We start from the raw sequence: 26,478 nt of genomic DNA on the forward strand, positions 1-26,478 counted from the left end.
CCTCCCTCCCCTCTTCTCTTCATGCCTCCTCTACCAGAAGTCCCGGCGGTGATAAGCGTCTGGGTCGCAGTATTTGGTCACCACCACCCTGTTGGCAAACTTCCTTCCTGTCAGCCCCTGCATGGCCTTCTGGGAGTCAAAAACTGATGTGAACTCCACAAAGATCTACAGAGTGGTTAAAAAAAAAAAGAAGAGGTTATAACCATATTAGAATAATGTTTTGACATATTAGAATATTGTTAATCATATCATTTACATTTAGACAGATCAAATTTTTCATAACTGAATCCGATATGCTATACCTTGCCAGTCCCAGGAACTTCCAGGCCGTCCACGGGTCGAGGTATCTCAATGCTCTTGACCTGGCCGTACTTGCTGCACTCGTCCCTGACGTCCTCCACAATCTCTTCATACTCCTCATCATCCAGCAGCTCCTCTGGGGCCACCATGTTCATCAGACACAGCACCTCAGTGGGCAGGCCTCCCATCTGAGTCACAGAGCTGTTCAGACCTGGCACCTGCAGCGTCACCGGGGTCTGGTTCATGCTTGTCTGAAAAGACAGTTTGATTTAAGTATTATGACCAACAGGAGATCTACAATGTCAATCAGTGTAGACCACAGTAGCCAAAACAGATGTTAAAAAGAAGACGTCATGTTTATCATTTTCATACACTGAAGTAGTGCTAGACTACAAATACACTACAAAACATTTTCTCACTTACTTCTACATGCTGTTTTTTTTTTTTAACCTAGTGGAACTACAACCTTGTTTTTTTGTAATTTAGCTGAACAAAACATTTAAAAAAATGTTTTTTAATAACTGATTTTATATTGAGCTCTTGGCCGCTTTAATTTCTGGATATAATTAGTTATTTAGTGTGTATTCTTGTTGGTTCAGATATAATGTACCATATCTGTGTGAATCAGAAAACACATATATGGAAGCTATAAATAACGTTAAGCTTACACGGTAAAGAGAGCACATAGCAGGCTTTCTGTAAAGTCAGAAAAACAATTAAAGTTTTTCCCTATTATTACTTATTAAACTAAGGTGAACAAGAGATTTACTGCATTATGGAAATCACCAAGACTACAAAAATAGTGTGTGGCCCCATTTGGCCCTTGTTGCTTACTTAAAGTGAGTGGATACAAATTTAAATGTCCATCAGACTGGCGGGTATAAAATCGAATGGATTTTAGTGTAGTGCTGTGCATACTGCTCAGGCCATGGAACCACACACAACTCTGGCACAGACTGTTTACATAATAGTCAATACCTGATGTGTTTGTCAAATCTTTTCTTGCACTAAAATGTACAATTAACCACCTTACTTCAGAGTTGTACACTTGTTATCAGTGTGTTTGAAGACTAGAATAGAAATTGCTACAGTAGATCTGATCAGCAGTTCATCTTTATCCATTTCAGGAAATCTAAAAGAGCATCTAGCCTCCCACGACCCTGCTGTCATTTGTCCAGCCCCTGGATACTCACCAGAGTGGCGTTCTTGGATCCCACACTGGCTCTTTGCACCAGGAGCTTCTTGTCTCCGAGCTGCATGCCGTTCAGCCCAGCAATAGCCTGTAATGATATCAAGGTTTTAAATAATACTCTCAAAATGTATTTAAGCTGTGGAAGTTTGACAATTTTGTGAAATAAGGTCATAATCTCCCCCTTCTGTTCCTGAATTGCATTGAATAATGGTCAGAACTGTTTTTGCAGAACATTATGTTGCCAAAGTGAAGTTGACCTTTGACCTTGTCAATATAAAATGGCATCACTTCATTATTTTATCCATTTGTGTTAAATTTCATAATAATTAGCATATGAATTCTTGAATTATGGCCAAAAACATGTTTTGTGAGGTCACAGTGACCTTGACCTTTGATCACCAAAATCTAATCGGTTCATCCTTGAGTCCAAGTAAATGTTTGTGCCAAATTTGAAGAAATTCCCTCAAGGCGTTACTGAGATATCATATTCATGTGAATTGGAAAGACAGACGGACGGACAACTCCATAACATAATGCCCCCAGCTTGGCTGTCAGCGGCAGGGAGGCATAAAAATATCCTGTTGACATGTTTTTTCGGTTGCACTGCTTACCTGGTCATTAAGGTTGACATCAACATATTCACAGAAGGCATATCCTTTAGATAAGCCTGTGGCACTGTCCTTCACCAGGTTGAAGGCCTTCAGGGGGCCAAATGACGTCAACAGCTCCTTCACCTGAGATACAGGATACGGAAAAGTCACTGAAAGTTCTTTGGTTTCCAAAAACTTCCACTAACTCAAAACATTCCCATCATGTGAATAACACAGCTCAAAGTGTAGTATTGACACAACTTTATGACTGCAAGATTTAAAGACCTTTCTATCTTATCATGTCCCTTTTAATGTTTTACTGTCACTTTTCCTAAATAGTGCATGTGTGGATAAATACTGACCTGGTCGTCATTCAGGTAGTTGGGCAAGCCGCCAATGAAGAGCTTGTGAGCTGAGTCGGGCACCACTGTGGACACCACACCTACATGAGACACAAGGACAACAGGCAGAAACGTAAGCAGAGAAGAACAGAGAGCAAGCTCCTGTAGAGAATGAATTACTGATTACTTATGAATTATGCAACAAGTACTTAGGGTTAAAAACCATTAATTGTCTGTGTACCAGGCACATATACACTGGGGTTCTCGCTCATGCCCGGCAGGGGCTGGTAATCATGGGGACGGCGAATCTTGAGACTCTGGCCTTGAAAGATGATGCCATCAAAGGCCATGGCCTGTGTTGTTTCATCCACTGAACGGAACTACACAGAAAAAAATATATATAGGTGATTAATTTCAAAACTGTTCTTTGAAACAGAGATCGATACACCTAGGGAGAACAAATGACAGGTTTATGAGGGGATTCTCTAACCTCAAGGAAGGCAAAATTCTTATCCTGGTTGATCTGTACTGCAAGGACAGGGTTTCCAGGGGCCTGAGTAAGACCACCCAAACGCATCTGGGCATTGAAGAAGTCCATCATGGACTCCTACAGAGAAGAGACAGAGGAAATTAAGAAAATAATTTTAATTAATGGTGAAATTATATATAAAAAAATTAAAAAAAACAAAACAAACAATGATGAAAGACACACAAGGTACTGTGATGTCTTCATAACCTTAGATTCAAAAGCCAAAACACTGTCTTATTTCTCACCTCTGTGATACCAAAGGGGATATTGCCCACGTAGAGCCTGCGGGCCTGCCGGGTCATCTGGCTGCCCACTACAGGTACAGGGGTGGGAGTGACAGCCAGGCCATCCGGAGTCATGGTCGGCAGGAGGGCTGTGGCTGGGATCTGGCCTGCAGCTGGAGAGCAAAGCCGAAGACAGGAAACATTCAACAATGTAATTGTATGTACATATTTTACACTAACCGTGTACTTCAGTAGGGTAGGCTGCAGTACAAGACAGGAAGCATATTAAAAATGGATCAAATAAGCAAAAGACATGGGATTTTTTACCTTGCATGGCTTTGTACTGCATGGGAGTGATGTGCTCAAAACCAGGTGGAGGGACATCCCAGTACTTCTTCACCTTCTTCTTCTTCTCACGGTGTGGAGAGCGGCTGTTGGAGGAAGATAAGGACAGGTAAAATGAAAAAAAGTAGAATGATCAATGCAAAAACAGATATCTGTCATTAGCTCAGCAGTAAAATACTAGATTTGATGATGGCTCATGTCTTCAAAAATATATACTGCAAAATCTAGCAACTTTTGTGGGGACTTGCATCAATCAAAACATTGTAAAGGTGATGGTAGAGGGAAAAAAAGGGATAGAAAACCCAATCCAGGTAGATATCTACACAATGAGTCAATAGCACTTAGAATCAGAGGAAGACCATTAATTTGCAGTTGTTGCAATAATGCACAAACCAGCTTTGTGTTAGTTTGCTGTATTACCTTCCAGCATTGTCCTGGGGGTAGCTGGATGGTGAGCTGAAATGACATTGGAAGGGTTTCACATTTCTCTCAAATCATGACATTCACCAACATTTCCACTTCAAAAAAATAGAATCCAAATTTCTACGACCCTCACCAAATCGAAAAGCTACCAGGAGCCTTGGCAATCCTTGTTTTTCTCAAAGCGCAAAGTCCTTTCAAGTTCAGATGACAACCCAGCACATTCAGTGAGACTCACTGCTGACATGCAATACTATTAGACCATTTGAGAACAACTAATGATGCAATGAAAGCAGAAATGACAATTTCACAAACACTCAGCAGCTGCAAAAAAAAAAGGGGGGGGGGTAGAATTTTACATCTTTTGGCCAAGGACTCACACTGGGTGACCCACGGGAACTTTTTTAAATTAGCACTGAGAGACAAGGAGCAACAGTATTCACATTCATTCACAGCCAACAAGCAGCAGAGTTTTGACAAGCTTCACAACATTATGTATTGGAAATAATGTACTGAAGCAGTCGTTAAAGGGATGTGTGGCTTCGACTGTTGAAAGTCAATCTTGTATAAATTGAATCCATAGATTTCACCATCAACACCTATTGTATTGATAAGCACATGTTTCAAAAGCTATCCAACATTTCTAATCATATCCACAAAGACCCACAGGTGTTACATGTCCAAAAGTGAGCACCTTTCCCTGACAACAGTCAGGCTTGTCAGGGAGTTGGTAGGCACTTTCTCACAGCACAACCCTTAAAGAGATTATATCTAACAATGGAGCTCAGGCTCATCATGAGACAATCACAGACATACTGTATGGCTGCATGTGTCACATCTGACGTTGTGCGACACAAGAATGAAAATGTAAAGAATCTTAAATGACAAACCAATTCTTCTCGAAGGGGTGCTATTATACAATGCAGCTCGGGCTGCATAATTCTCTTTGAACCCAACCTGAGTCCAAGGGAGTAGTAACCGAGCCCAACTCGAACCCGACAGGGATTCTGTTTTTATGTCTGAACCCAGCCCAAACCTGGCGCAGATAGTGTGAGCTAAAGCACTGAGTTTGTGTTTGTGTTGTCATGCAGTTGTTACCATGGTCACAGCTTGCCTATTTACCCTGATGACACATGCATGGCCACTTTAAAATGACCAACATGACTGAACCAGGCACCGAAACATAATTTCAAAATTTTTGGATATGTATCCACCCCCTATTCTATTAATACCAATCAGTGGGATTTGTAATTCTACGATGGGTCTGAAATTCTTCATAAAACCATTAAGTATTAATATTCTCTGTTAAACTATCAAGGATGTTCAAAAAGTTGCAGCAGCTGTCAATGTGTGTATTCAAAACTATGTCCCAATGCTATGCTTGAGGCGTGATTAGTACAATGTCATTAGCACAAGTGACAGAGGGCTTGGGGGCAGAAAACATAAATAACATTATCTAAATTAGGCTATATCAAAGTCAAACTGCTAGTGAAATAATATTCAAGGGAATAATATTTCATTAGCTAAGGGGCAGTCAGTTTTCAGTGGCTATATTCTAGGAGCCCAACTAGCTCACCTAAAGGCATTCAAAATATGTCAATGTGATCAATAGATAGACTTTAGAGTCACAATTTTTTAACTTCATGCAGACAGCTCTCAAGTTTTGTGAAATTGCTCTATTGCCCAAAATGAACAGATGATGGCAGTTGCCTTAGAAGTAGAGTGCTTAAGTTTGTCTTTTTTTTAATCAATGCTAATGGATTCAATGTCATTTCCTGTGTGCATTTTCTTGAGTTTGGAATTTGCAGCCACCTACAGTACAGTAGGCGAACAGTTAGATGCCAAGATCAAGTCGAGGGTGTAGCGAAGACATGCTGGTGTGGCAAAAAGCATGTATGCGTGCACACTCAGAGCAACACCAAACTCCAACAATGTGTTCATACTCGTGTATATCTCTGTGGCCCATGGTTGCTCTGAGTCATATAATGCACTGCTAAACAGCCTCGGAACCAAAAAAAAATAGCGTTCATAAATTAATGTGGTCAAAACCATTCTTATCAGTCTCTTTTGCTTGAGTGAAACACTTCCTATTAACCCAGTGGTAATGACATGAACTGCAAGGCCAGTAGAGAGGGATACATGATGATGTGACATAGGAATTTTCAAAGGTTGCTGGTCCGGGTGCAGTTGTACAAAGGTACTAACCTGCGTCTGTGCCTGCGCTCCTTACTGTCCCCACGGCGGTCCCTGCTGCGTCTATCCCTGTCTCTGCTCCTCCTTTTCCTCTCTCTGCTACGGCTGCGGGAGGAGGACCGACGGTGGTGGCGGTTCTCTTTGTCCCGTTCAGCTGCAGGAAAAGTGTTAAATGACATTACAAAATGGTATACACATTGGTATAAAATGTCACACACAACTTGCTAATTGAACAATAAAAAAAACTTAAGGGATATGCATTAGTGAAATATCGTCATAGCTTTAGCTCAAAAGATTAATGACCTTGGATGGAAATTTGAAAGGAAATGAGCAACTGTCCAACATACTTTACAGCACATGGTAATACTAAAGCTAGTAGATGGTAGCAATACATTAACAAGCCCACAGCATTTGACCTTACCAATCAATGCAATGTGACCATACAGATTAATATAGAGAACTAGAGACAAAACACAACTAGTGCATGTAGTTTGAAATATTGGTTCAAAATATCACAACGTGTAATTTAACCATCTCCAACACGAAGTGCAAAGTATTGCGTGTAAACGCAAATCTAGGTTAAAGAGAGATTAATGTGAGATAAGGGTAATAGCCATGGTTGGTGGCGTTACCGGCTTCTAGTGTCAGAAAGCTGGAGACAATAGTAAATAACACTGGAAATGTTCACTGGACCCAACAGCTGCAAAGAATGAATGCTAGCTGCCTCAACTATTCAGTCAGCTGGTACTGGCAGAAGCTCTACCATGTTATAGACTGCCCCTGCCTTCAGGAAACAATGTGAGTTACCTTTACGTAGTTAAATAACGTAAAGGCATTCAGATACAAAAAATGCATTATATTACAGCTTTTACATCCACCGTTACAGCTTTAAAAGCCAGATTGCATATCAAAAGGTTCAATGCTGAGGGCTAATTATCGTGCTTACAATGATCCAGTAAATAGACATATCCATGTCTCGCTAAACCGATAGCGGCGATTGCAATCATAAGCACAACTTCACATTTCCAATTGCTGGCGTGCAAGTGGTCGGCATACCTTGTTTGTTTTCAGAGAGCTGTCTTTCGAATTCGTCGAAGTCCGACATCTCTGTGAGCTAAAGGCTGCTGCGCTTTCAGTGACTGCGTTGTTCAGTTGGCGGTGGCTAGCTTAAGCTAGCAACAAAGTGAACAACACTTTTAAAAACAAGCGCCTCGCTGATGCAGCTCAAGTAAGTTAGCTTCAACTAGCAGCCTACTTAAAAACGGAATTATCGAAAACTGTTAACCAGCACTCACATTCGCGGCGTGGTATTATATTATAACGTAACTGGCAGAATCATTGAGAAAGAAAACGTGTTCGCATGGGTTAGCCTGCTAACGTTAGCTAACTAGGTTGTAGCAAAGTCCAGAAGAACAGGCCTGCTGGTGTGGAGCCTCGTTAGCCAGCTAGCGAGTACGAAAACCGAATGAATGAGAGTCTTTTCCAAGCCAAATGCAAATCCCAGGGGATCACTGGCCCACACGGCGCAGTCGTTTGACTTTATAAGCCAAATATATTCGCTTTCAAATGTTTCAAGACTGACGAAAACAATAAAGATTTCAGTATGCCCGCTTTTTTGCTCCGTCTCCCCGGTACCCCGTGACACCGGAAGTTGATGAATGACACGTTTCCGGTGAGTAGAAAAGCTTCATAGCCGAGGAGAAGGAAAAAATATATTTGTGCGCATTCCTTATTCTTTATCCCACTAAGTTATGTTTCATTAACGTCTGCTAAAGATACGACGCCTGAAGTGGGATCAAAGTTTTATCTAGCAGGTCGACAGTGAAGTTTCGAGACAAGACAGGGAATAAATGTTTTAAAAAAGAAAATAAATCAATAACGTAAACACAAGCTGAAAAAAATAAACTAAAATTGTTAACTTCCACTTTATATCATAAATGTCCCATTCAATGTTCCTCCAAGGATACAGTTCTTTCAGTTGAAAGACCTATGCTGCGTAATATAGTTTCTGATGTTTGGAAGAAAAAAATGTCTGCCACACTTCTCCACAGGAGGTTAAAACATACTACAACAAGGGGCAGTTAAATTACATTAAAGCCATGATCTCCATTTAAAAATAAATAAATTTTACCTGATAATTATGCAAATTCATGCAGAATCTCATCAGATTACCAACTCCATATGATGAATGTCCATTGTTGTTCTTCACCTTGTACTTTGATCAAAGCAGGACTGATTTTGGCAAAGTGAAAATAGCCACTGTGGTATCATAATGGATAGAACAGAATAAGAATTGAACAATATTTGTAAGAAATCAAATGTTTTAATTACATTTCTGTGTTAACAGTACTGTCTGTGAATCATACACATTTGTTTTCAGTGAGTGGTGATATTGGATTTTACAGATTAATAAATCTCCATTTTTGTAAGAAATCAAATGCATTCATGACATTTGGGTTTCACTATAATTGGCATGTAGTGAGATACACATTTCCCTCAATATACATATATATGAGACATAAAAATGAGACAAACAGATTATTTTTTAAAACACTGCACCCTGGTATGATTTTGCAAGGTCTGTTTAGCAGTTGCACTGCACCTTACATACGAATTGGAGTACCCGTCTGTTTACTTTTAGGAAAATTGTCTATTAAGGTATGAAAATTGAAGTGATTGTATTCCATTGTAACCTCATCTGTTTTGATATATGAGATCTTATCATTTCACTGTACTGGCGTAAACACCACACATTATCATACAATATAATGAACTTGTCTGCCACTTTGAAAATTATGAATTTTGACAAGACCTCTATAAGCTATGGATCATCAAAGAGCTCTTTTCACATGCACTTTTGGTGAGACACTGGGAAGCAATAATAGATCCTCTGTGTGCACAAGCTAGCTGCTTTAGCTGTTACTCACACAATAAAACTGTTTGTATGATTAATATCCACAATTTTTCTGCAAGGAACCAAAAGTTACACAAATAGTAATTTTAGTAATAATAAGTGTAAATTCTCTGTACCGTATTTTACAAAAAGGTTTTACTGTCACAAAAGCATTTAAAGAGCCTCAGTACCAGAAGCATAAGAAGTGACATTTAGTGTATTTAGTGCAGATAATTACAAAACAGGTTGGTACAATGTCTAGTGGAACAACAGAGTAATGCAGCAGTACTGTTGTTAAAACTGAGCCCGAGACCAACAGGTGGCCTTATTATTAAGACACAAACACATACAATATCACCAACATTTGTGTCTGTTTTTGACGCTTAAATAAAATTTAGTGGCTCCTGTTGCCAGAAGTGTGGTACTAGTCTTTACTATAGTCAGTTCAAGATCACACCTATTTTAAGACTGGAGAAATGGAAAGACAATGAGAACTCAAAAAACTCCCAGATTCTAGTGCAGAGGGTGTTCAGATAGTGAAAGTGAAACAGAACAGTTGAAGACATCTCTAATGCAAGGAAATCACAAAAATTGCATTAAGGCAAGTAAAAAAGATTGATAAAATAATGGAAATGCCAAAAAATGACAGAACAAAGACACATTGAGCAATATAAAGATAAAGAATTGGTGACAAAGTCTTAAAACTATGGCAAAATCTATGGAGTGCAGCATCATTTTAACATACATAGACACTGTGATTACCATATTTTTAGGACTGTGTCAAAATTGCACGCAAGTAAAGTGATAAAAAAAACTGCTTTGCTTATAAATCACTTGGGCTGCCAAGAGCTGAAATGATCTAGACAATCAGTTTATGAACTCCAGGCCTCAAACTGATTCAGATCTACAGTAAAGAAAATGTCTGTGTGTCTCTGCAAACCTAAACGCTGAAACGTATAAGAGCAATGTTGATTGGTTGGTGAAGACACATTCTTGTTCACAAAGTCTGAATCACACAGACATGCTATTTTGATCTTTGAGAAATAAAAACCATGTTTCTTTCCCTTTCGGGCTGCAGCAGGCACTCCCACATCCTCAAAATCACTGGAACAATGGTGAGGATTTGTCAAAGAAACGAGATACACCTGTTCAGTATTTATAATAAAAGTGAGATGTGGAAAGTTTGTTTGTCTGAAAAGTAAAGATCTCAGCTGCAGCCTACATGGTCATATCCACGATGCTGAGTTGGTAAAATATTTCCTCTTCCCTCTGGATATCTCTGTTCCTCGGAGGTGAGCTGGCCTGCTGCAGCAGAACCCAGTTGCTTCTCCTCTCCTTTCCTCTCTCAACCACCAACTCCATCTGTTTTCTAGAGACACTTCCTATCCCTTGCTATTTCTCCCCTCAGTGTCTGAACCTGTAGGAGATGGGCAAGAGCAGGTTATTCTTCTTTAGCGCCTGCACCCTGCTGAGTGTCTCCTCATCGAGGGCAGTGTAGCAGCGCCGGGCGTAGTCCAGCAGCTTCTCTTTGGATGGGTCAAACTCACCCACCTCCGCCACCTTCTCTGGGGCAACTAGCAGCAATTCAGCAATGGGTGTGGTGGAAGCCACTGTGTTGCGGTCCACACCATGGATTTGGAAGGCTTTGGACATATTTTTCAGACGCTGGTATGTAAGCAGGATTTTCTTGTAGCGAAACAGGACTCCAGCAGCATCTTTTACTGAAGAATAAGTGTGAGCAAGAGACTTAGCTACAGCAGCCTCATAACAGATTATGGATAAATAATGACACTGAAATGTTGAATTATGTCACATACCTCTCTGCCGCTCTCTAGGGACTCGGAAGACTCGCCTTCTCTTTAACTGGTGTCTATTGCTGTTAATGGTGTCTGACATTACATCTTCCCCCGATATCATTTCTTCCTCCTCAAGGTAGCCGTCCTGCTCCAAGTAGTCGTCAGATTCTCCCAGGAGTGAAAGGGAATCTGATAAAACAAAAAAATTATCTCCATAACCAAAACCAGTCAGTAAAAGCCACATGTATAAAACATTGATTTTATTAGATTAATTAGGATGAAACAGAGCTTTATGCAATTTGATTCGTTTTACCTGGACCTATGTTGGCATGTCCACTCATTTCATTCATGGATGACCTTGTAGCACTGTTGCTGTTGCCACTGCTGCCGCTGGCTGTGGTACTGGGAGTACTATGACTATGGCCTTGCAAGAGGGCCTGGGATTGTGTAGAGTTGAACAAAGCATTCATAGAGGCAAGCTGATTGGTTAGTGGACTGGACACATGGTTTTTGGAAGGCACCATAGTTGGAGGACCAGGCCTTCGCTGGATAAACTGACGTGACGGGAAATGCTGTGCATCTGACTTCTGTTGCTCTGAAATGAGAAGGCAGCCATAAAAATTGAGAATCTGCAATGAGCATTGTAGACTTAATAAACAATAAATAAGCTATACTAGAGTACAACCATATCTAACCATGGCCGGGAAGCTTGATTTAACAGTAAGTGCACGAATATTTGTTTTTACCAGCAGAACGATCTTCCTCTCTTCTTGCCCTCCAGTTGAAGCGTCTGGACTCATAACCTAGAGAGAGCCAAATGCCAAAAGGTAAAAATTTGTTTTCCATTCTGAAAGACTTGCCTTGCAAGAGTTCTGTTTCGAATCAGCCACCTCTCAAATTTTTGTTGGATAGGTTCTCATCTCACACCTGACCCCTGTCCTCACCGTTACTATACTGGCTCTGACTCTGCTCCTGTCCCTGGCTCTTTGTGGAAAAGATGAAGCGGTCCAGCTGGCATCGGAGGAAGTCCCTCTCCTCTTCCAGGTCCTCAATTCTTTTCTGCAGCCAAGAGTTTTTCTCCAGAGAGATCTGTAGCTGGGTCCGCAGGTTGGTGATCACCATGTATGAGTTGTTGACTGGAGACGGGCCAGCTGATGGGGGTGAATCTGAGGACAAATAGGATAGTTTGGGAAATCAGAGCTATCATTAAGAAACTTTGTGTGAACCAGATGTAAATAAATTGATCCTTTCACTCACCATCAAAATTCTGATCACTCTGGTTGAAAAAGCCTTGCTGCTCAAAGTTGCTCTCCTCATAGGGGATGGCAATTTCATAAGCATCCTCGTTTTTTGGAGCTGAGAAGAGAAAATATGCATAGCAAGGAATTGTTGAGCTTGACCTAAAGGAGGAACAATAATACCATTACTCGGAGCTTTTAAAATCTTACTCTGCAGGTGGAGTGAGCCTGCGTGGCTCTTGGATGTGGAAGCAGCATCAGTCCTGTTTCCGTCCTCCATCTCATAGCCCAGACAAATGTTAGATTAGTTTACGGTTTTAAAGAAATGTCATCAGGCTACGCATGTGAACAAACAGGGACATTTCACACTAATGCACTGTAGAGACTTCGTCACACAAATATATTATGCTTATGTAGGCACAGGCACAGGTCATCGGTAGGCTTTCATAACGTGGACTTGTCGTACTTTATGCATCCACAGACAGCCAGCAAAACCAAAGCTAATTTTATTATGTGACGCTCCGGTCATGCACGTATAAACTGAAGCAGTTAAACGGGATGTGTTACTGAAATACAAGTTTGTAGCGGCCTGGTAATGTCCTCAGTAGAATGCGAGATTAGCTCCACACTATGTTAGCCTCATGTAATGTTAGCAAAAATGTAGCTGCGAATATAAAATTACAATCCCCTTCTTTCTATACACTCCATTGTTTAATACCGTCACTCAGACATTACCAGAATCTCTATGCTACAAATATATTCTGCAGAAATTGGTACATACCACTTTACGTTTGTAATAACTTAATCGTGTACATGTAATAAGTCGTTATTACTCTGTCATATCTCCATTTCTCGAGTTCATCTGCTAGCTAACAAGCTAACAATAACAATTATCGCTCTTTTATTTTTTTAACACTCTCTTGCGTCATTTCCGGATGTAATAAAATTAATGAACGTCCTTGGTAAACGGTACTGATTGAAAAATAAGTACTGCAGAGGCTTTCGTTGTGAAGTTTTTCTGTAGCTTGTGACAGTATTTTGAGCGACGAGGCTTTTTAAAGTGCATGTATGATAATATATATTTAAAAAATCATTTTGGGAGGAGTAAACTTACAGGGACAGTTTTCAAATATTTGATAAATAACATTAGCATTAAACTAATCTGCCAAGACAAATTATGCACTGAGGCAATGATGAAACATTGTCCACTATCAGCTGTGACATCAGGACACCAGTTAAACTGCAGGACAGGTAGAACAGGTGACGAGGTGTCAGGTTTCAGTGCCGACTGCTGGCTTCTCATAGAGCAGATCCGGAAGACTCAAAACACACAGTTTCCATTGTAAACACCTTTAAATTTTGTATACTCAGCAAACTGGTGACGTAAAGGTAAGAATTTTTGGGGATTTTGTTTTCACTAAAAATGAATTCGTAAATATGTAAACTTTGCTGCCTTGTTTTGAGTCTGGATAGAGAAAAGGTTTAGCACGCGACAGGTGTGGCACCTGTTTTGACTGTTGACTGTGTAAGAAAACAGAAACCAGTATTGAAAATAGTTTCAAGTTATTTTAAAATCACTTTATGTGTGCTTTGGGTGTAGAGAGAAAATGCTATTGGCCTATATAACTTTTTATTTGATAAATTCCATGAATTAGTTTATAATGTTTTTCTTTTTATTGTGGAGTCTGAAAATATTTGATACGAACTGAAACGTCCTAAACGCAAGGTCACATTTCCATATAACATCTTCCCTTTTCTTCTTCAGTGCAGCCATGGCACCCAAGTATGATGGCGTGTCCCACTGTAAACTGGCCCTGGTGTTTGCTGTTCTGATGGACCTGCTGGGAGTGATATCCCTGCTGCTGGGGGTGTTTGCTCCACTGGAGATCCAAGGGCGAGACTTTGGGGATCTGCTAGTTTACTCAGGAGCTTTGCTGGTGCTTATGTCCCTGGCAGGCTGGGTCATGTGGTATAGTGGCAACATTGAGGGTCTGACCTCCAAAAAGGAATTGGGGGGAACTGTGGGTGGAGCTGTGGACCGCCTTGCCCGCTCCCTGAGCCGCAGAATACGGCTCCCTAGGACTCACAGCAGCCCAACATAAGAGGTGGCGCCAAAACATCCCAAAAACTGACTATGACTGCTGTTACATGAAGCAATGTGCCTAACAGGCAATACTGCCTGAGGCAAAGGAGTGTCATTGCTGTTATTTCTCTTGTGGAGTTAACCAACACTTGATGACTCAACAGATGAGACATGTTTTCATAAAGAAAACTGGAAGAATTTGTATCTCTGCTTAATAATTTATGTGGACTACATTCCAGATTATAATGTAATGTGCACTGCTATACATTCCTTGTATATGAAGATTAAAAAGTTTAATCTGCAGTGTTATATTTCAGTCAATTTTGTCATGAGTCATTCATTCATCTATGGACTCTTCTGTTTGTGTTTTGCTGCTGCACCAGATTGTGGCAATACTACACAGAATGGAAGTTACTACAGTAACCATGAAAGACATTTTTAATGATAATAATGTTTGGACACAGTTGGAGTCAACACCAATACTCAAGTCACAGTCCAAGAAGGATAAGGAGCTGTTATGACATCAGCAAGTGTATGCAAACTTGTAATTGCACATACTGTAAATACTGCAATCAAAGAATTTCTCTCCCTTATTTTACAAAATAGACTGAAATCAAATGAAAACATAAAACAAATGAAGACACCAAAAGCATTTCATGCCATTCAAAAAAAGACATCAAGCAAAGAGCTGATGGAGAAAATAAATAATTTCTAAGGACAGGCACTGACATTGTTCATTTAGGAGATAGGATATCAGACACACATATGTACAAACATTTATAATGTGCAGTTATTTGTTATTACTCCATATGCAATGTGGAAGGGTAGAGTTTGAGTAAATGCGTCAGAAATGGCAAAAATACACATCACAAAAGTTATCACCAATCTCAATGCAGCATCAGAAGATGAGATCAAAAGGGTCTGATTGTCTTTACACTGAGAGAAGAGTAATACCAGTTTCCAGTTCACAGTTTACAACACGGTCTGTACACAGCAGCTTCAAGAACAGACACATAATTAAGTTAAACTTTATGATGAAAATATGCAGTGACAGAAATATCTGGTGCTCTTGGTGGAATAACGATGTGAACGACAACTCTGCATGTTCTTTAAGAAGCAGTAGAACAATGTATCAGAAAGCTATATGCCAGTGAAACTAAATGCATTGTTAGTGCAAAGGTAAAAATGATCTGAATTACTGACCCATTATACAGTATTGATATAAAATCAGGTGAAGGGACAGAGTAAGGCATCGTCATCCATTAGGATGATCCAGTCAAAGGATAGATGTACAAAATGAATGAGGTAAACAAAGAGGAAACAGTGTGAATCCTATATTTCTCTTAAAGGATACTGTTATTGCTGCCACACTGAGACGATGGTTCATTCAGTTCCATGAAAGCACCATTTCCAATGTTGTCTCTAGCTTTACTTGTGAACAGTATTCCTCTGCTTCATCTTGATCCTATTTCAAAGCGCAGAACTAGGAGATGAATAATATCAGAGGGCAGGGCTGGGCACAGCAGGGGTGGGATTCTGCCAAATGATCATGTGACTGCGTTCAGACCGTTGAGGTGTAGCTTGGGACAACTCAACTGATTCGTCACTTGCATCATCTCCTGGGGAAGTAAATGGCTCATTTAGGCATTTAATAAACTAAGCACTGACTAAAAAGTAAAATCAATTCAACACGCAATACAAAACTGACAGATTTAGTCAGTTTTTTTGACAAAACAATGGGATTTTCCAGTTCTCACCAATTCTGAAGTTGATGTAGCCCTCTCCTCCGCTGAGGATAAGCTGAGAGGTAGTAACAGTGTTGCTGCCAGGAGAGGTCATCAAACAACCTATAAGACACAGACACATTCAGCATTCACCTGCTTTCTGAAGGATCTCTCTGAATTAACAAGTTATTGAAAATGTTTAGCATATTTCAGTTACTGCTATAAAATTCTTACCAGGTGCAGCAATGATGAATCTGACAGCTTGTCTGTGTCCATGGTAACACAGCTGGGCAGATGCAATGGAGCAATATGGGATGGAAACAGCTTCTGAGGCTGTGGACAGTTATGGATACACGTAATACTTGTTAGAGCACATTTTGGACCAAATGAAATTCAACCATCAATCAATACTCTCAGTCTAAATAAAACTCACTTATGGATAATGGGATGGAGAAAATGGCACCACCTCCAGTACCCACCCACAGACGGCCAGAAATGACTGTGAGAGACGAGATCTGGAGTGGTGAGAGTGTCAGGAAGGGTTGGCCTGCAGAGAGTGACAGAAATATGTTTTGAAGCTGTTTAGCGAGAAAAGAACTCTAAGCAGTCTGACACAAATACAGAAAATAACAATTTATTTTCAATTCAAACTGGGTATAAACGCAGCAAATAATAAATGTTCATCACAACCACTCAACAGTATCGTTTTGAGCTAAAACATGATGCTTTTTCTTTAGATACTGTAAATTGCAGAGCTAACAGAAAGGCCCACTGTACAATTTTAAATTGATTAGTAATAAAAATAAAAAGTTACAGCTTCAGCACCTAATGTTTTGGTGACCAAAGCAGTAAAATCGACTTCCTGCAGTGGCCGTCCAGTGGACCAGTCAAACAGCCTGAGGATTGGGTCAAGTCGACAAGATGTCCAGACACCACATCCACCAGCACACAGGAAACGAACCTGCTGCTCGTTGCGTTCAGAGACTGAGAATGTTTGCTGTAAAGTGAGATCAGGGATGATGTTGGTGAGTTCAAAGATGGTGTGAGCATGAGACATGAACAATTTTGGTACCTCCTCTGTTTCTTACCTCAACCTTCTTGCTGTCAATGTCAACCACATGGACTCTGTTCCAATATCCCACCCACAAGCGGCCATCTTTTGCGAGGCAGCAGCGAATGGGCTGCAAAGGGTTTGATCCAAGTGGCATCACTGAGTGTGACTGCAGATTCCACCCACCTGTCAATCACAGCACTTATTACTTGTAAGTCAAAAAACATTGACTATGTGAATCAAGCAAAATGGAGACAGATTCCCAGAGACAGTCAGATATAACTATAGAAACAGAAAAACCATTACCTGAGCTGTGTGAGAAAAAGGCTAATGTCCCATCAGCTAACCCAGCTACCACTTGACCCTGGGAACATCTGTGAGATTGAGTCAACATAGAGTATATCATTTTGATTTCTGGATTAAATTACTCAGTGGCACATTATGACACAGGCAATAATTAAATGCTAATACTTAAATACTAATTCACATGTGGTTGAAGCACAGAGCAGACAACTCACGTGAGTGAATGAACACCCTCTGAGAGGGAAACAGACTGCAGACAGCGCCTCCTGCCAGCGGAGGCCGAGTGTACCAGTATACTGTGTGAGAGAGAAGCAGTGGGAGAAAGAAGAGGATGGAAAAAGAGAGAGGGAGTCAGTCAGAATGCTTTGCCAACAAGTATTTTACTCACAGTGTTGACACAGTGCTTATTCAGCAGGAACTACCTTCCTTCCTGAGTTCCAATCCACACAGTTCCAGCAGTGTCACCTGACAAAACAAGACAAGAAAGATTGCTTCAAAGAAAAAGCTAAGCAAGCAGTGATGACCTTTCACTGCTTCCAGTAAAATATCAGTATGGTATGAAGGGATAATAAAAGTACACATTAGACATGTTGCCTGTAGGCAGCTGCTGTAGCCCATTGTACTGGCACTGACCTATGGGAGGCACAGCACAGATGCAGAGTGCAGGAGCTGTGGGAGGGAGGCTGAACTGATCCAGTACTGTGTTGGACCGTGCTGGATCAATCACTGTAATATCACTGCAGGAGGCAGGACCAGAAACTACCCACACAGAACACTGGCAGAGAAGGACGGATATGGAGTTTGGAAAGATGAGTGGCATGAAACTTGTTCCTGGGCTGTGTTAGTTATGGTTGGATGGCACTGAACAAGTACATGGTGATTAGAGTGCGACTACAGTTGCTATTTAACCAGGATAATGACAGACTTACTGTGGCCTCTCCTGAGATCTCAGGTGCGACTGCAACTGCACAGTTCAGCTGAAAAAAAGTTAGGAACCATGTTTAACTGTACCACGGGTATCACGTGAATCTTATGGGTTTATATGAATATTTCAGTGGCAAGATTTACCTTCGCAGTGGAGTCTCTTTGATCCAACAGTCTGAGCTGCACTAGAACAGGCACATCTTTAGACTCTGGGACAGGTTTATGGGACTCCTGCAACAATGACATTTAATCACCAGTATATTAAGAGGATTGTGGATACGTATACATGTCTGTGTATGTTAAATTCTCTGTAGTACGTCTCTGGTATAGCTTGCTCAATTTTAGCAGTGGATTAAAGACAAACCATTTTCCTTGGTTTGGTTAAAAAGAAAAAGAAAAGCTCATATCAAAACCAGGAAAGTTTTCAGCCCATTTGTCTTATATACTCTTCTACATTCTGTTCTACATACCTGTGTATTTGCCAGTGGTGTGCTCCAGCCATGCATCTGCTGTTTTCCCAGGGTTTCCCAAATGTGGGAGCGAATTTCTCTGTAGAGCTCCCTCCTCCTGACACGAGGTGAGAGAGCAGCAGGAGAAGCAGACCTATAGAGGGTGGTCCAAGTGTTTATCAGCTTTACTGATTTTTAAAATCATTCAATTTTGTTGCAAATAATAATGTAAACGGAAGTGCATATGCAGGAGTGAAATGGCCAGAGACAGTTGCTTACTCAGCCTGAGTCTGACTGACAGCCGGTAGCTGTGGAGATCCCACAGGGGAGCGAGTCAGTGATGGCGAACGTGGCAGGGCGAATGCAGAAGCAGGAGGTGGGATCAAGGGTTCCTTGGATAGGCCAAACAAGCGGTTGAACCTTTAATAAAGAAAAAATTATCAATATTTTATACAGACCATAAAACCGCTGTCTGACTACTAACATTTTACCAAACTTGCAATTACATTGCACACTTGTTTATTTCAATCCCACGGTCTTGTCCACCTACTGCCAAGTGGTTTTACTGACAGATATAATATGAATCCAAACACATGAATGATTCTTCTTTCTGAGAAATGTATTGCTCAGCTGACACTGTTGACCTTTTCAAACACTCAAAACACTCACTTTGCCTTACAGAACTCTTAAAGAGCAGTTTGCTTTCTTTGACGTTTTCTGCATTTTCAAGTAAAGCAAAGTTACTTTTATAGTCGTTACTTTGGCGACTCTGGAGACCATGGTTCCCACTAGTTTTGTGACTGATAATTTAATGTGTCTGACAACAGGTTGCTGTATCAACAGAAGGTCAAGGCAACTTGGCGAATTTCACATCTTGATATTGTGGAAATCATGCAAAATTCAACTTCCCTATTAGTTTTTCTATACGTTATATTGTTTCCAGGTTGTTTTAAGGAACTCTCTCCAGTATCTCAATGTGACTTTATTGTCTGTTCTGTTTTATCCTCTGGCACAGAGCAGCACAGGCCCAGGTCAGGCCACCACTGTCGTTTTGGGGAGCGAAGTTGCACCTGTGAACGTTTTGTGTGTAATGAGGACAATGAGATGAGATGAGAGATAATAAAAACACCTACTTTCTCCAAACACTTGACCTTTTGTCCTCCGTTAACCTCTCTTCCTTTGTTGCTCTGTAAAAAAAAGAAAAAAAGAATAAACACTTAATGAGATTGGATGTAAAAACCTGATGCAAGCTGTGTTGGCCCAAATGTTAAACTCTTGGAAAAGACTTTAAAATTGAATGAAACAACACAGCAAAAAAGTATATGCTACTATTTAGATTAGTTACCTGATTGTTTGACTACGTCTCACTGCTTCCTGCAGCTCAAACAGACGCTGCTTGTACTGGTTCTTCTCCATAACAACACGAGCCATTTCAGAACGCGAGAAGTGCCGCGTGGATGTGAGAAGAGAGGCCTGAATAGGGAGAGGCCATTTAATGGAGAACATGTATCAGTCTCACACATCATTATATAATTAGCAGTTAATGGATTTACAAAAAAACTTCACCAATGCAGTGTTACAGCAGATTGTTACAACAGTTTGACAATGACAATATCTCCTTACATCAGGATCCTCTGATTGGCATCTTTCCAGTTCTTTGCGAAGTCTATGAAAAACAGTGGAACATCAGTATACTATAATAAATGCAATAATTTTTCCACAAAGTCAAACAATTTCATTAACTGTTTGATGATTTTAAAACATGGAGAATATCAAAAACAATCTTCTACACCTCTTAGTTTCCTCCTCCTTCTCCTTCATCCGCCCCTCTAATCGTGAGACCGTTTCCTGAAGAGAGGTCACTTCCAGTTTAAGAGCTGAACGGTCATCAGTCAGCTCCACTACCCGAGATATCAAAGTCTTGCGGGCAACTTCTACTAACTCACTGAAAAACAAAGAAACAGAGCTAGAGTTGAATATTTCATTATGAAGAAACTGACAATCCCTTTGGTAAACGGATTAAACATTTCAAATAAATTAGTGATTGTAATATTTCCCCCTCTGACTTCATTTGTTTCAAGCGTTTGGAAAACCCCTGTGCTCGAAAATCACACAGAACTCAACAGGATCATAGAAATTAAATATAGGACTCACTGTGTGACTTTCAGTTCCTCATGATGAGAAAGAATCTCCTCAAACTGGTCTGCACTGCCTACACAGAAAAAAAAGTATCAAAAATGATTGAATACAGATGCACACCCTTTACAAAACTGAAAAGCAATATACACTTGGTCTAAATGTTAGTATTTTCTCTGCATTCATACCCAAGAAGAAGTTACTCTACATGGGATGATGCTAAACAAGACAAGCTGCATGAAACCTCAAGCAAGAAAACCCTTTTCACTTATGTACTTGCACTACATGTTAGCAGAGCCAGATTTTTTTTTTTTTTTTTTACAAACCAGCCTACTTTGTGTCTGTGATCATTTAGTTTGAAGCTTTATAAAACAACATGGGCATTGTTACTGAGATTTTTGTTATCTGCAACCATGAGGGGTCACAAAATCATAACGAGGTAATTCCTGAGCAGTTAGTATTTTGTAACTGTTAATGAAACCTCTGGTTAAGATGAAGAGAAAGTACATCGACCAGTTTGTGACAAATGTCTAGAAATGTGTCTTTATATGAATTTAATTTACCTCTGACACTGGCCCCTCGGTCTACACTCTCCACATAATCCCGACTCAGCTCAGACAGTTCAGAAAACACAGAGTCAGTGTTGCGTAGCTCCCACTCCATGCTATCTTCTTCCACCTCCTCCTCCTCAACTTTTTCATGCGTGTTTCCCTCTTCTACTTTGTGTTCCTTCTCTTCCTCCTTCTCCTCCCTCATCTCATCCTCCAGACTGGCCTCCAACTCATCTCTCAGCGGCTCCTCGGTGTCAGGTCTAACTGGGGTGCTTTGTTGACGGCAAAGAATAAGAAATATGAGAAAATACAAGAATGCTTGATGTGTCGTGTGCGCACATGCTGATCACCTAAAGAGAGCTTTTTTAAGTTAATGATTACATCATTGATTGACATATTTCCTACCCAGAGCTTCAACTGACACAAATTAATTTACGTTTTCAGGTCATTACCTTGCATCCACACAGCCATGAAACTGTGCCAGCTCAGGAGTGGAGCTTATGATATCACTGACAAAATGATCCGGGTCGGACTTCACTGCAATGTCAATCGTCTTTTGTTCTTTGGCTACTAGATCTTCCAGACATGGGGGGCCAGAGTGTGAATATGGTCTTTGAATCATCTGTTTAAAAAAAACAAAAAAAACAAAAAAACACTACAGCTACTCATCTGCCAAAATCTTGATCTATCAAAATTATATAGATGTGAAAAAGTGAGACTCTGTTTACCTTTTCATTAACACTGGATTCTGACAAAACTTGGTTGGACGGAAATTCAGCATTCTTGGGACGCACATGATTCCTGAATGTAACACGCAGTGTGACACACAAACAAAAAGTTACCTGAACAAACAATATCATTGTGTGTTTTTCTTACACTTTGCACCACTTTGTTGCAGCACTTTTACCATTACTGAATTACACCCTGTGACTTATGATCAGCACCTACCAACAAGCTTATAAAGGTGAAATAGCAGAGTTCTGGCTAATGAGCTAATCATTTCCATAAATACCTGATTTAAAATCAATGAAGCATAGAAAAAATATGACTGAGAACTAAACTTTTACATTTACGAAATGGTCTCAAACTGCCATTTTAAGTTAATTACTTAGTATCTTTGTATAAGGTAAACAGAGATATCGCTACAGTACTGTTATATATGCAGTTGTTAAATATTAGGTAGCATGTAGCAATGAGGACAAACTTAGAGTGGAATTTCTTGAATTTGTTGTTGGCTACAGCCCAGAGTAGCTCAGATATGGTTCACGATATAGCTGCTGTCATGGAATACCTATAGCTTTCCTATGAGAGGCATTATATACAGTATAAAAATTAGTTTTACATAAAAAAGTGGTATGAACAACCTTAAAGGAGAATCTCTTTCAGAATCCTTTCTCCTTTCCAAAAGTTCCCGATAAGTGTGAGCCAACTAAAGGAGATAAGTGATAAGTGATATATAAGAAATAGAATAATGACAAAAAACAGCTAAATATTGTATCACACTGTCTGGGGATTCAACAGCACACAGGTTTGTAGACTCAGCAACAGTATCTGACCTTGTTGTGAGTATGCCTCAGTGTGCTCAGTTCTCTACTCAGATTTGCTTTCTGCTCCTCCAAGGCCACCACTGTGAGAAAACATAACAAATATAGCTTTACTTGTTAGCATCACTCGCGATAAAACAAGACACAGTCCTGATGTGTCACATTAAGTATCATAGGAAACTTTGTAGACCATAGCTTCTTCAGCAGCATTTAAAATGTATCTAGTCATGATATGCACAAGAAGGACGAATGACATCGAGAGGAGAAAAAAACAAAGATGAAAAGAAATGATTACGAGTTTGGCTAATATGCCATTTGACACAGTTAATATTCAAATGCTCACACTGATCAGCTTGCTCTCTTGCTTTCTTCTCTAGCTCTCTCCCTCGTCGTTCTATTTCCTTTTCCCTCCCCTTCATGGCTCTCCTCTCCTGTTCAATTTGGTCATCGAGCTCCAGATACCTCTAAAAAAGAAAATACAAAACAAAATGATTTAACAGCTTTGAGCACAGCTAAAAAGTTGAACCAAAATCATGCTATACCACACACACCGGACACATCAGCATTTTTAAAATTCTATCAATCCTCACCTCTTGGCTATCTTTCCTCAGTGCTTTCTCTGCTTGGTATCTCTCCAGCAGCTCTTCTCGCTCAGCTCTCTCCCTCTCTGCCTCCTCCTCCCTGTCTCTCAGCTGGGTTTTGCAGCTGGCCAGCCCCTCCAGCACCCACACAAATATGGGTACCAGCGACTCCACCACACCTTCCCCATAGGTCTCAATAACTGTCTGTGATGGTGCAGAGCAGGATAGTGAGAAACTCGGTATGTACAACCACATTTAAACAACAGTTTGATTCAGAAAAACATGGCATTTTTTTCAAAAAAACAATAATGGTATTGAAAAGAAAAATAACGTGACAAGATGCCTCACCTGTAGTTCTGAATACAGTTTTCCTGCCTCTTCACTCACAATGTTGGGGTCCAGCTCCACCTCCCCTGTCCCACACAAAACTCTCTCATTGCACTCCATCAGCCAATTATTTTTATCTGCTGTATTAACTGTCAAAATCAACTCAATGATCTTACAATTGTGTGGTAAAAGGTTCTCCTGACTACACTTCCTCACCAACTAATACGCTAGTGGAACCGGTTTTATATGGCTTTCTAACATTTTTGCTAACACCAGCACCACCCATCCTTGGCAACTTTATGTTCCATTTGTCCTTGACAAGGGAAGCATCCTCTTAGACTGCAGTCTACTGTTGTTTATCTGTTGTCAGGGGGTGTCTTAGAGTCCATCCTGAAAAATAAAATAAAATATAATGATACATAATGATAATCAATCTCTTCTGTGCTGCTGCTAAGTTTAATAGGATAGACGAATGCTTTGTGCAATAATCAAGCTGAGACATGCATTTTTTCCCGTCTAATTACAGTAGGATGATAATTGGTTGAACATGGTCATGTGGTTTTCTGCTGTTATAATCTCTGACTAAATGGTTTGTTTAACAGCAAACAAAAATCAAAGCATCTGCACAGTAAGGATGAAATTTAAATTCCAGTGGCTGATCTTCAGACAGGGTAAACACTAACAAAACATTCATTAAAAGATCAGTAACTTGTTAGTGTTTAGGCTCACAGAGCAATGTAAACATACACTTTAGATTGTGCTCAGTCCCGCATTCATGCCTGGATTTAGTTCCGGTTAAAGCCATTTAAGCATTATCACGAGGAGTTGAAATGATTAGCTGATTAATCGATTAATCGATATGATCAATTCTCGATTGATAAATTCATCATTTTGTCTACAAAATACAAAACACAGTGATAAAGTGCCAGAGGTAACAGATTGAACTTGTTTTTCCCAAGCAACAGATATTTTCTGTCAGCCAAATAATCGATTAATCAACCAATCCTTTCAGCCATACCTCAGACAAGCAATCTCAAGATGTCACCTTGAGTGTCAGGAAAAGGGATATTTTACAATTTTCTGACACCTCAAAGACAAAATTACTAATCTAGGAAATACACAGCAGGTTGTTGTTGAAAATAATAATTACTTTCAGCCTTAATTACAGTAACTACAGTACATATTTGGCAAGGTGTATCATGAAAGCTCAAAGTTGTGTTGGTTCTTACAATGGTTTTGATTTTAAGGTCTTGCCAGGGAGCTTTTAAGACCCCTTGACCTTTAACCTACATATGAAAGATACATCTTCATGTTAAATATTTATGTATTTCCCGAAAACAATTACATAATGTACAGGGAGCAAACGAGGCGCGCGCGTGTGTGTGCGTGTGTGTGTGTGTGTAACAGCACCACAAATAGCTCACAGACATACAAACAGTTACATGTAAACACACAGACATGACATTGTAAAGACAGGGACAGGTTTTATAGGTCCATAATTAGCCTAATTAGCCTTCTCGGTTAGCTAAGAAGAGGAGACTCTTGTATAGACATACTGTATGAATTAGTAACACGACTGACAGTGGACACCTTGAGAGATCTTCGGTAGCAAGTTTACAAAGCTGTGACTGTGCGCCAAGAAAACCCGCCGAGTCGTCGCGCTGTTCGACTGCGGTTTGACAAACTTACCTTAACAGCGGACTCCTTGGTAACTTTAATTCCTCTGCCTCAAACTACAGAAAGTCCTACCGTTTTTCTTCTTGGACGGTCGATATCAATTACACATAAACGAGTTTAAAGTAGGGGGTGTTGTTTGATTCTGACGGGCACATACAAGTTCTCAGGCTGGCCAATCAAAGCGCTGTTGTTGTAAACCGTAACCAATAGGCGACAAGCAGAGGCGGGACATGAATAGTTTTGCTTTCAAAAAGAAAAAAAAAGTTTCCTGAAACTTGAACTATGACATGTGACCAGAGGGCTGTCAGGTGATCTGAATAAAGCACGGCCCAGTATGTTACCTGTTCAAATGCCTCACATACCTGAGAGCTAGCTGGTTTCGTCACCTTTGCAACCCTGATTACAATAGTTTGAGAAAGTTTACAACGTTTGTAGTATGTGGTTGAAGAAGTATTCAGATCCTTACTTAAATATACTAATACACTTAAAAAATACTCCATTACAAGTAGAAGTCCTCCATTGATAAGGTTACTGAAGTAAGAGTACGTAAGTCTTATCAAGAAAATGTACTGGAAATATTGTATACCCAAAATGGTCTGTGTAACTATTACACTATTATATAAAGACAATAGAGACAATGCCCATTGCACAAGTGACTTCTTCACAATGAATTTTTTTTTGTGCAACCAATAGTCCAAACCAATAAAAAAGTTATTAAAAACAAACTGAAATTATTTATTTAAAAAAAAAAAATGAAAAGAGAGAGTGAGAGAGAAAATCTTACATTTGAGAAGCTGAAACAATTTGGCATCTGTTTATGAAAAATGGCTTGGTTGATTATTTGCCTGCCAGTCGACTTAAACATTGACCGGCTTTAAACATTGACCGGCTTTTGTTACAGGCCTACTGTTGGGCAATTTAACTTAGTTTATAACTCTTCTTCCAAAGCTTTCAAAGAAATGTAGTTGAGTAAAAAGTACACTATTTCCCTCTGAAATGTAGTGGAGTAGTAGTATAAAGTGGCATGAAAAGAAAATACTGAAGTAAAGTACTGTAAAAGTACTTTA

The 26,478-nt window shown here is 40.0% G+C and overlaps 4 protein-coding genes across 8 annotated transcripts; 1 reads left to right on the forward strand and 3 right to left on the reverse strand.

Moving 5' to 3' along the window:
• Positions 1-6: 6 nt before the first annotated feature.
• u2af2a (U2 small nuclear RNA auxiliary factor 2a) lies at positions 7-7,795 on the reverse strand. Of its 4 annotated transcripts, none has more exons than XM_023426464.2 (12): positions 7,191-7,795; positions 6,147-6,288; positions 3,942-3,977; positions 3,504-3,607; positions 3,198-3,349; positions 2,914-3,030; positions 2,665-2,803; positions 2,445-2,524; positions 2,104-2,226; positions 1,494-1,580; positions 303-551; positions 7-165 (listed from the first exon to the last, which is right to left on the reverse strand). In XM_023426464.2, the coding sequence occupies exons 1-12, from the start codon at positions 7,237-7,239 to the stop codon at positions 31-33; spliced, it is 1,413 nt and encodes a 470-aa protein (XP_023282232.1). In that variant the 5' UTR covers positions 7,240-7,795; the 3' UTR covers positions 7-30. The 4 variants fall into 4 exon arrangements, with proteins under 4 accessions (XP_023282232.1, XP_023282231.1, XP_023282234.1 ...); XM_023426463.2 differs by having other exon boundaries at positions 2,647-2,803; XM_023426466.2 differs by lacking the exon at positions 3,942-3,977.
• A 642-nt stretch (positions 7,796-8,437) lies between these two features.
• On the reverse strand, positions 8,438-12,984 carry ccdc106a (coiled-coil domain containing 106a). Of its 2 annotated transcripts, XM_023426460.2 has the most exons (8): positions 12,843-12,984; positions 12,272-12,341; positions 12,081-12,179; positions 11,768-11,989; positions 11,570-11,626; positions 11,137-11,418; positions 10,845-11,012; positions 8,438-10,748 (listed from the first exon to the last, which is right to left on the reverse strand). In XM_023426460.2, exons 2-8 carry the CDS (start codon positions 12,339-12,341, stop codon positions 10,432-10,434), a joined length of 1,215 nt encoding a protein of 404 aa, XP_023282228.1. In that variant the 5' UTR covers positions 12,843-12,984; the 3' UTR covers positions 8,438-10,431. The 2 variants fall into 2 exon arrangements, with proteins under 2 accessions (XP_023282228.1, XP_023282230.1); XM_023426462.2 differs by having other exon boundaries at positions 12,272-12,957.
• Positions 12,985-13,306: 322 nt separating this feature from the next.
• Positions 13,307-14,460, forward strand: LOC147817941 (transmembrane protein 238-like). The gene is made up of 2 exons (XM_087179310.1): positions 13,307-13,450; positions 13,827-14,460. The coding sequence occupies exon 2, from the start codon at positions 13,834-13,836 to the stop codon at positions 14,161-14,163; it is 330 nt and encodes a 109-aa protein (XP_087035436.1). The 5' UTR covers positions 13,307-13,450; positions 13,827-13,833; the 3' UTR covers positions 14,164-14,460.
• Positions 14,461-14,564: 104 nt separating this feature from the next.
• LOC111669886 (C-Jun-amino-terminal kinase-interacting protein 4) lies at positions 14,565-25,556 on the reverse strand. The gene is made up of 28 exons (XM_023426378.2): positions 25,424-25,556; positions 23,756-24,124; positions 23,417-23,611; positions 23,170-23,290; positions 22,839-22,909; positions 22,647-22,711; positions 22,011-22,083; positions 21,735-21,904; positions 21,295-21,554; positions 20,750-20,807; positions 20,388-20,540; positions 20,219-20,261; positions 19,941-20,068; positions 19,729-19,782; positions 18,875-19,015; positions 18,617-18,749; positions 18,291-18,377; positions 18,152-18,199; positions 17,856-17,997; positions 17,645-17,687; positions 17,438-17,518; positions 17,226-17,293; positions 16,957-17,105; positions 16,694-16,865; positions 16,302-16,415; positions 16,103-16,201; positions 15,902-15,991; positions 14,565-15,763 (listed from the first exon to the last, which is right to left on the reverse strand). Exons 2-28 carry the CDS (start codon positions 23,852-23,854, stop codon positions 15,645-15,647), a joined length of 2,976 nt encoding a protein of 991 aa, XP_023282146.1. The 5' UTR covers positions 23,855-24,124; positions 25,424-25,556; the 3' UTR covers positions 14,565-15,644.
• Between the last annotated feature and the right edge of the window lie 922 nt (positions 25,557-26,478).

Source organism: Seriola lalandi, unplaced genomic scaffold (assembly GCF_002814215.2).
Source record: "Seriola lalandi dorsalis isolate HSWRI2012SDOR001 ecotype SW California unplaced genomic scaffold, Sedor1 jcf7180002054825, whole genome shotgun sequence".
In the NCBI taxonomy this organism is placed as follows: domain Eukaryota; kingdom Metazoa; phylum Chordata; class Actinopteri; order Carangiformes; family Carangidae; genus Seriola; species Seriola lalandi.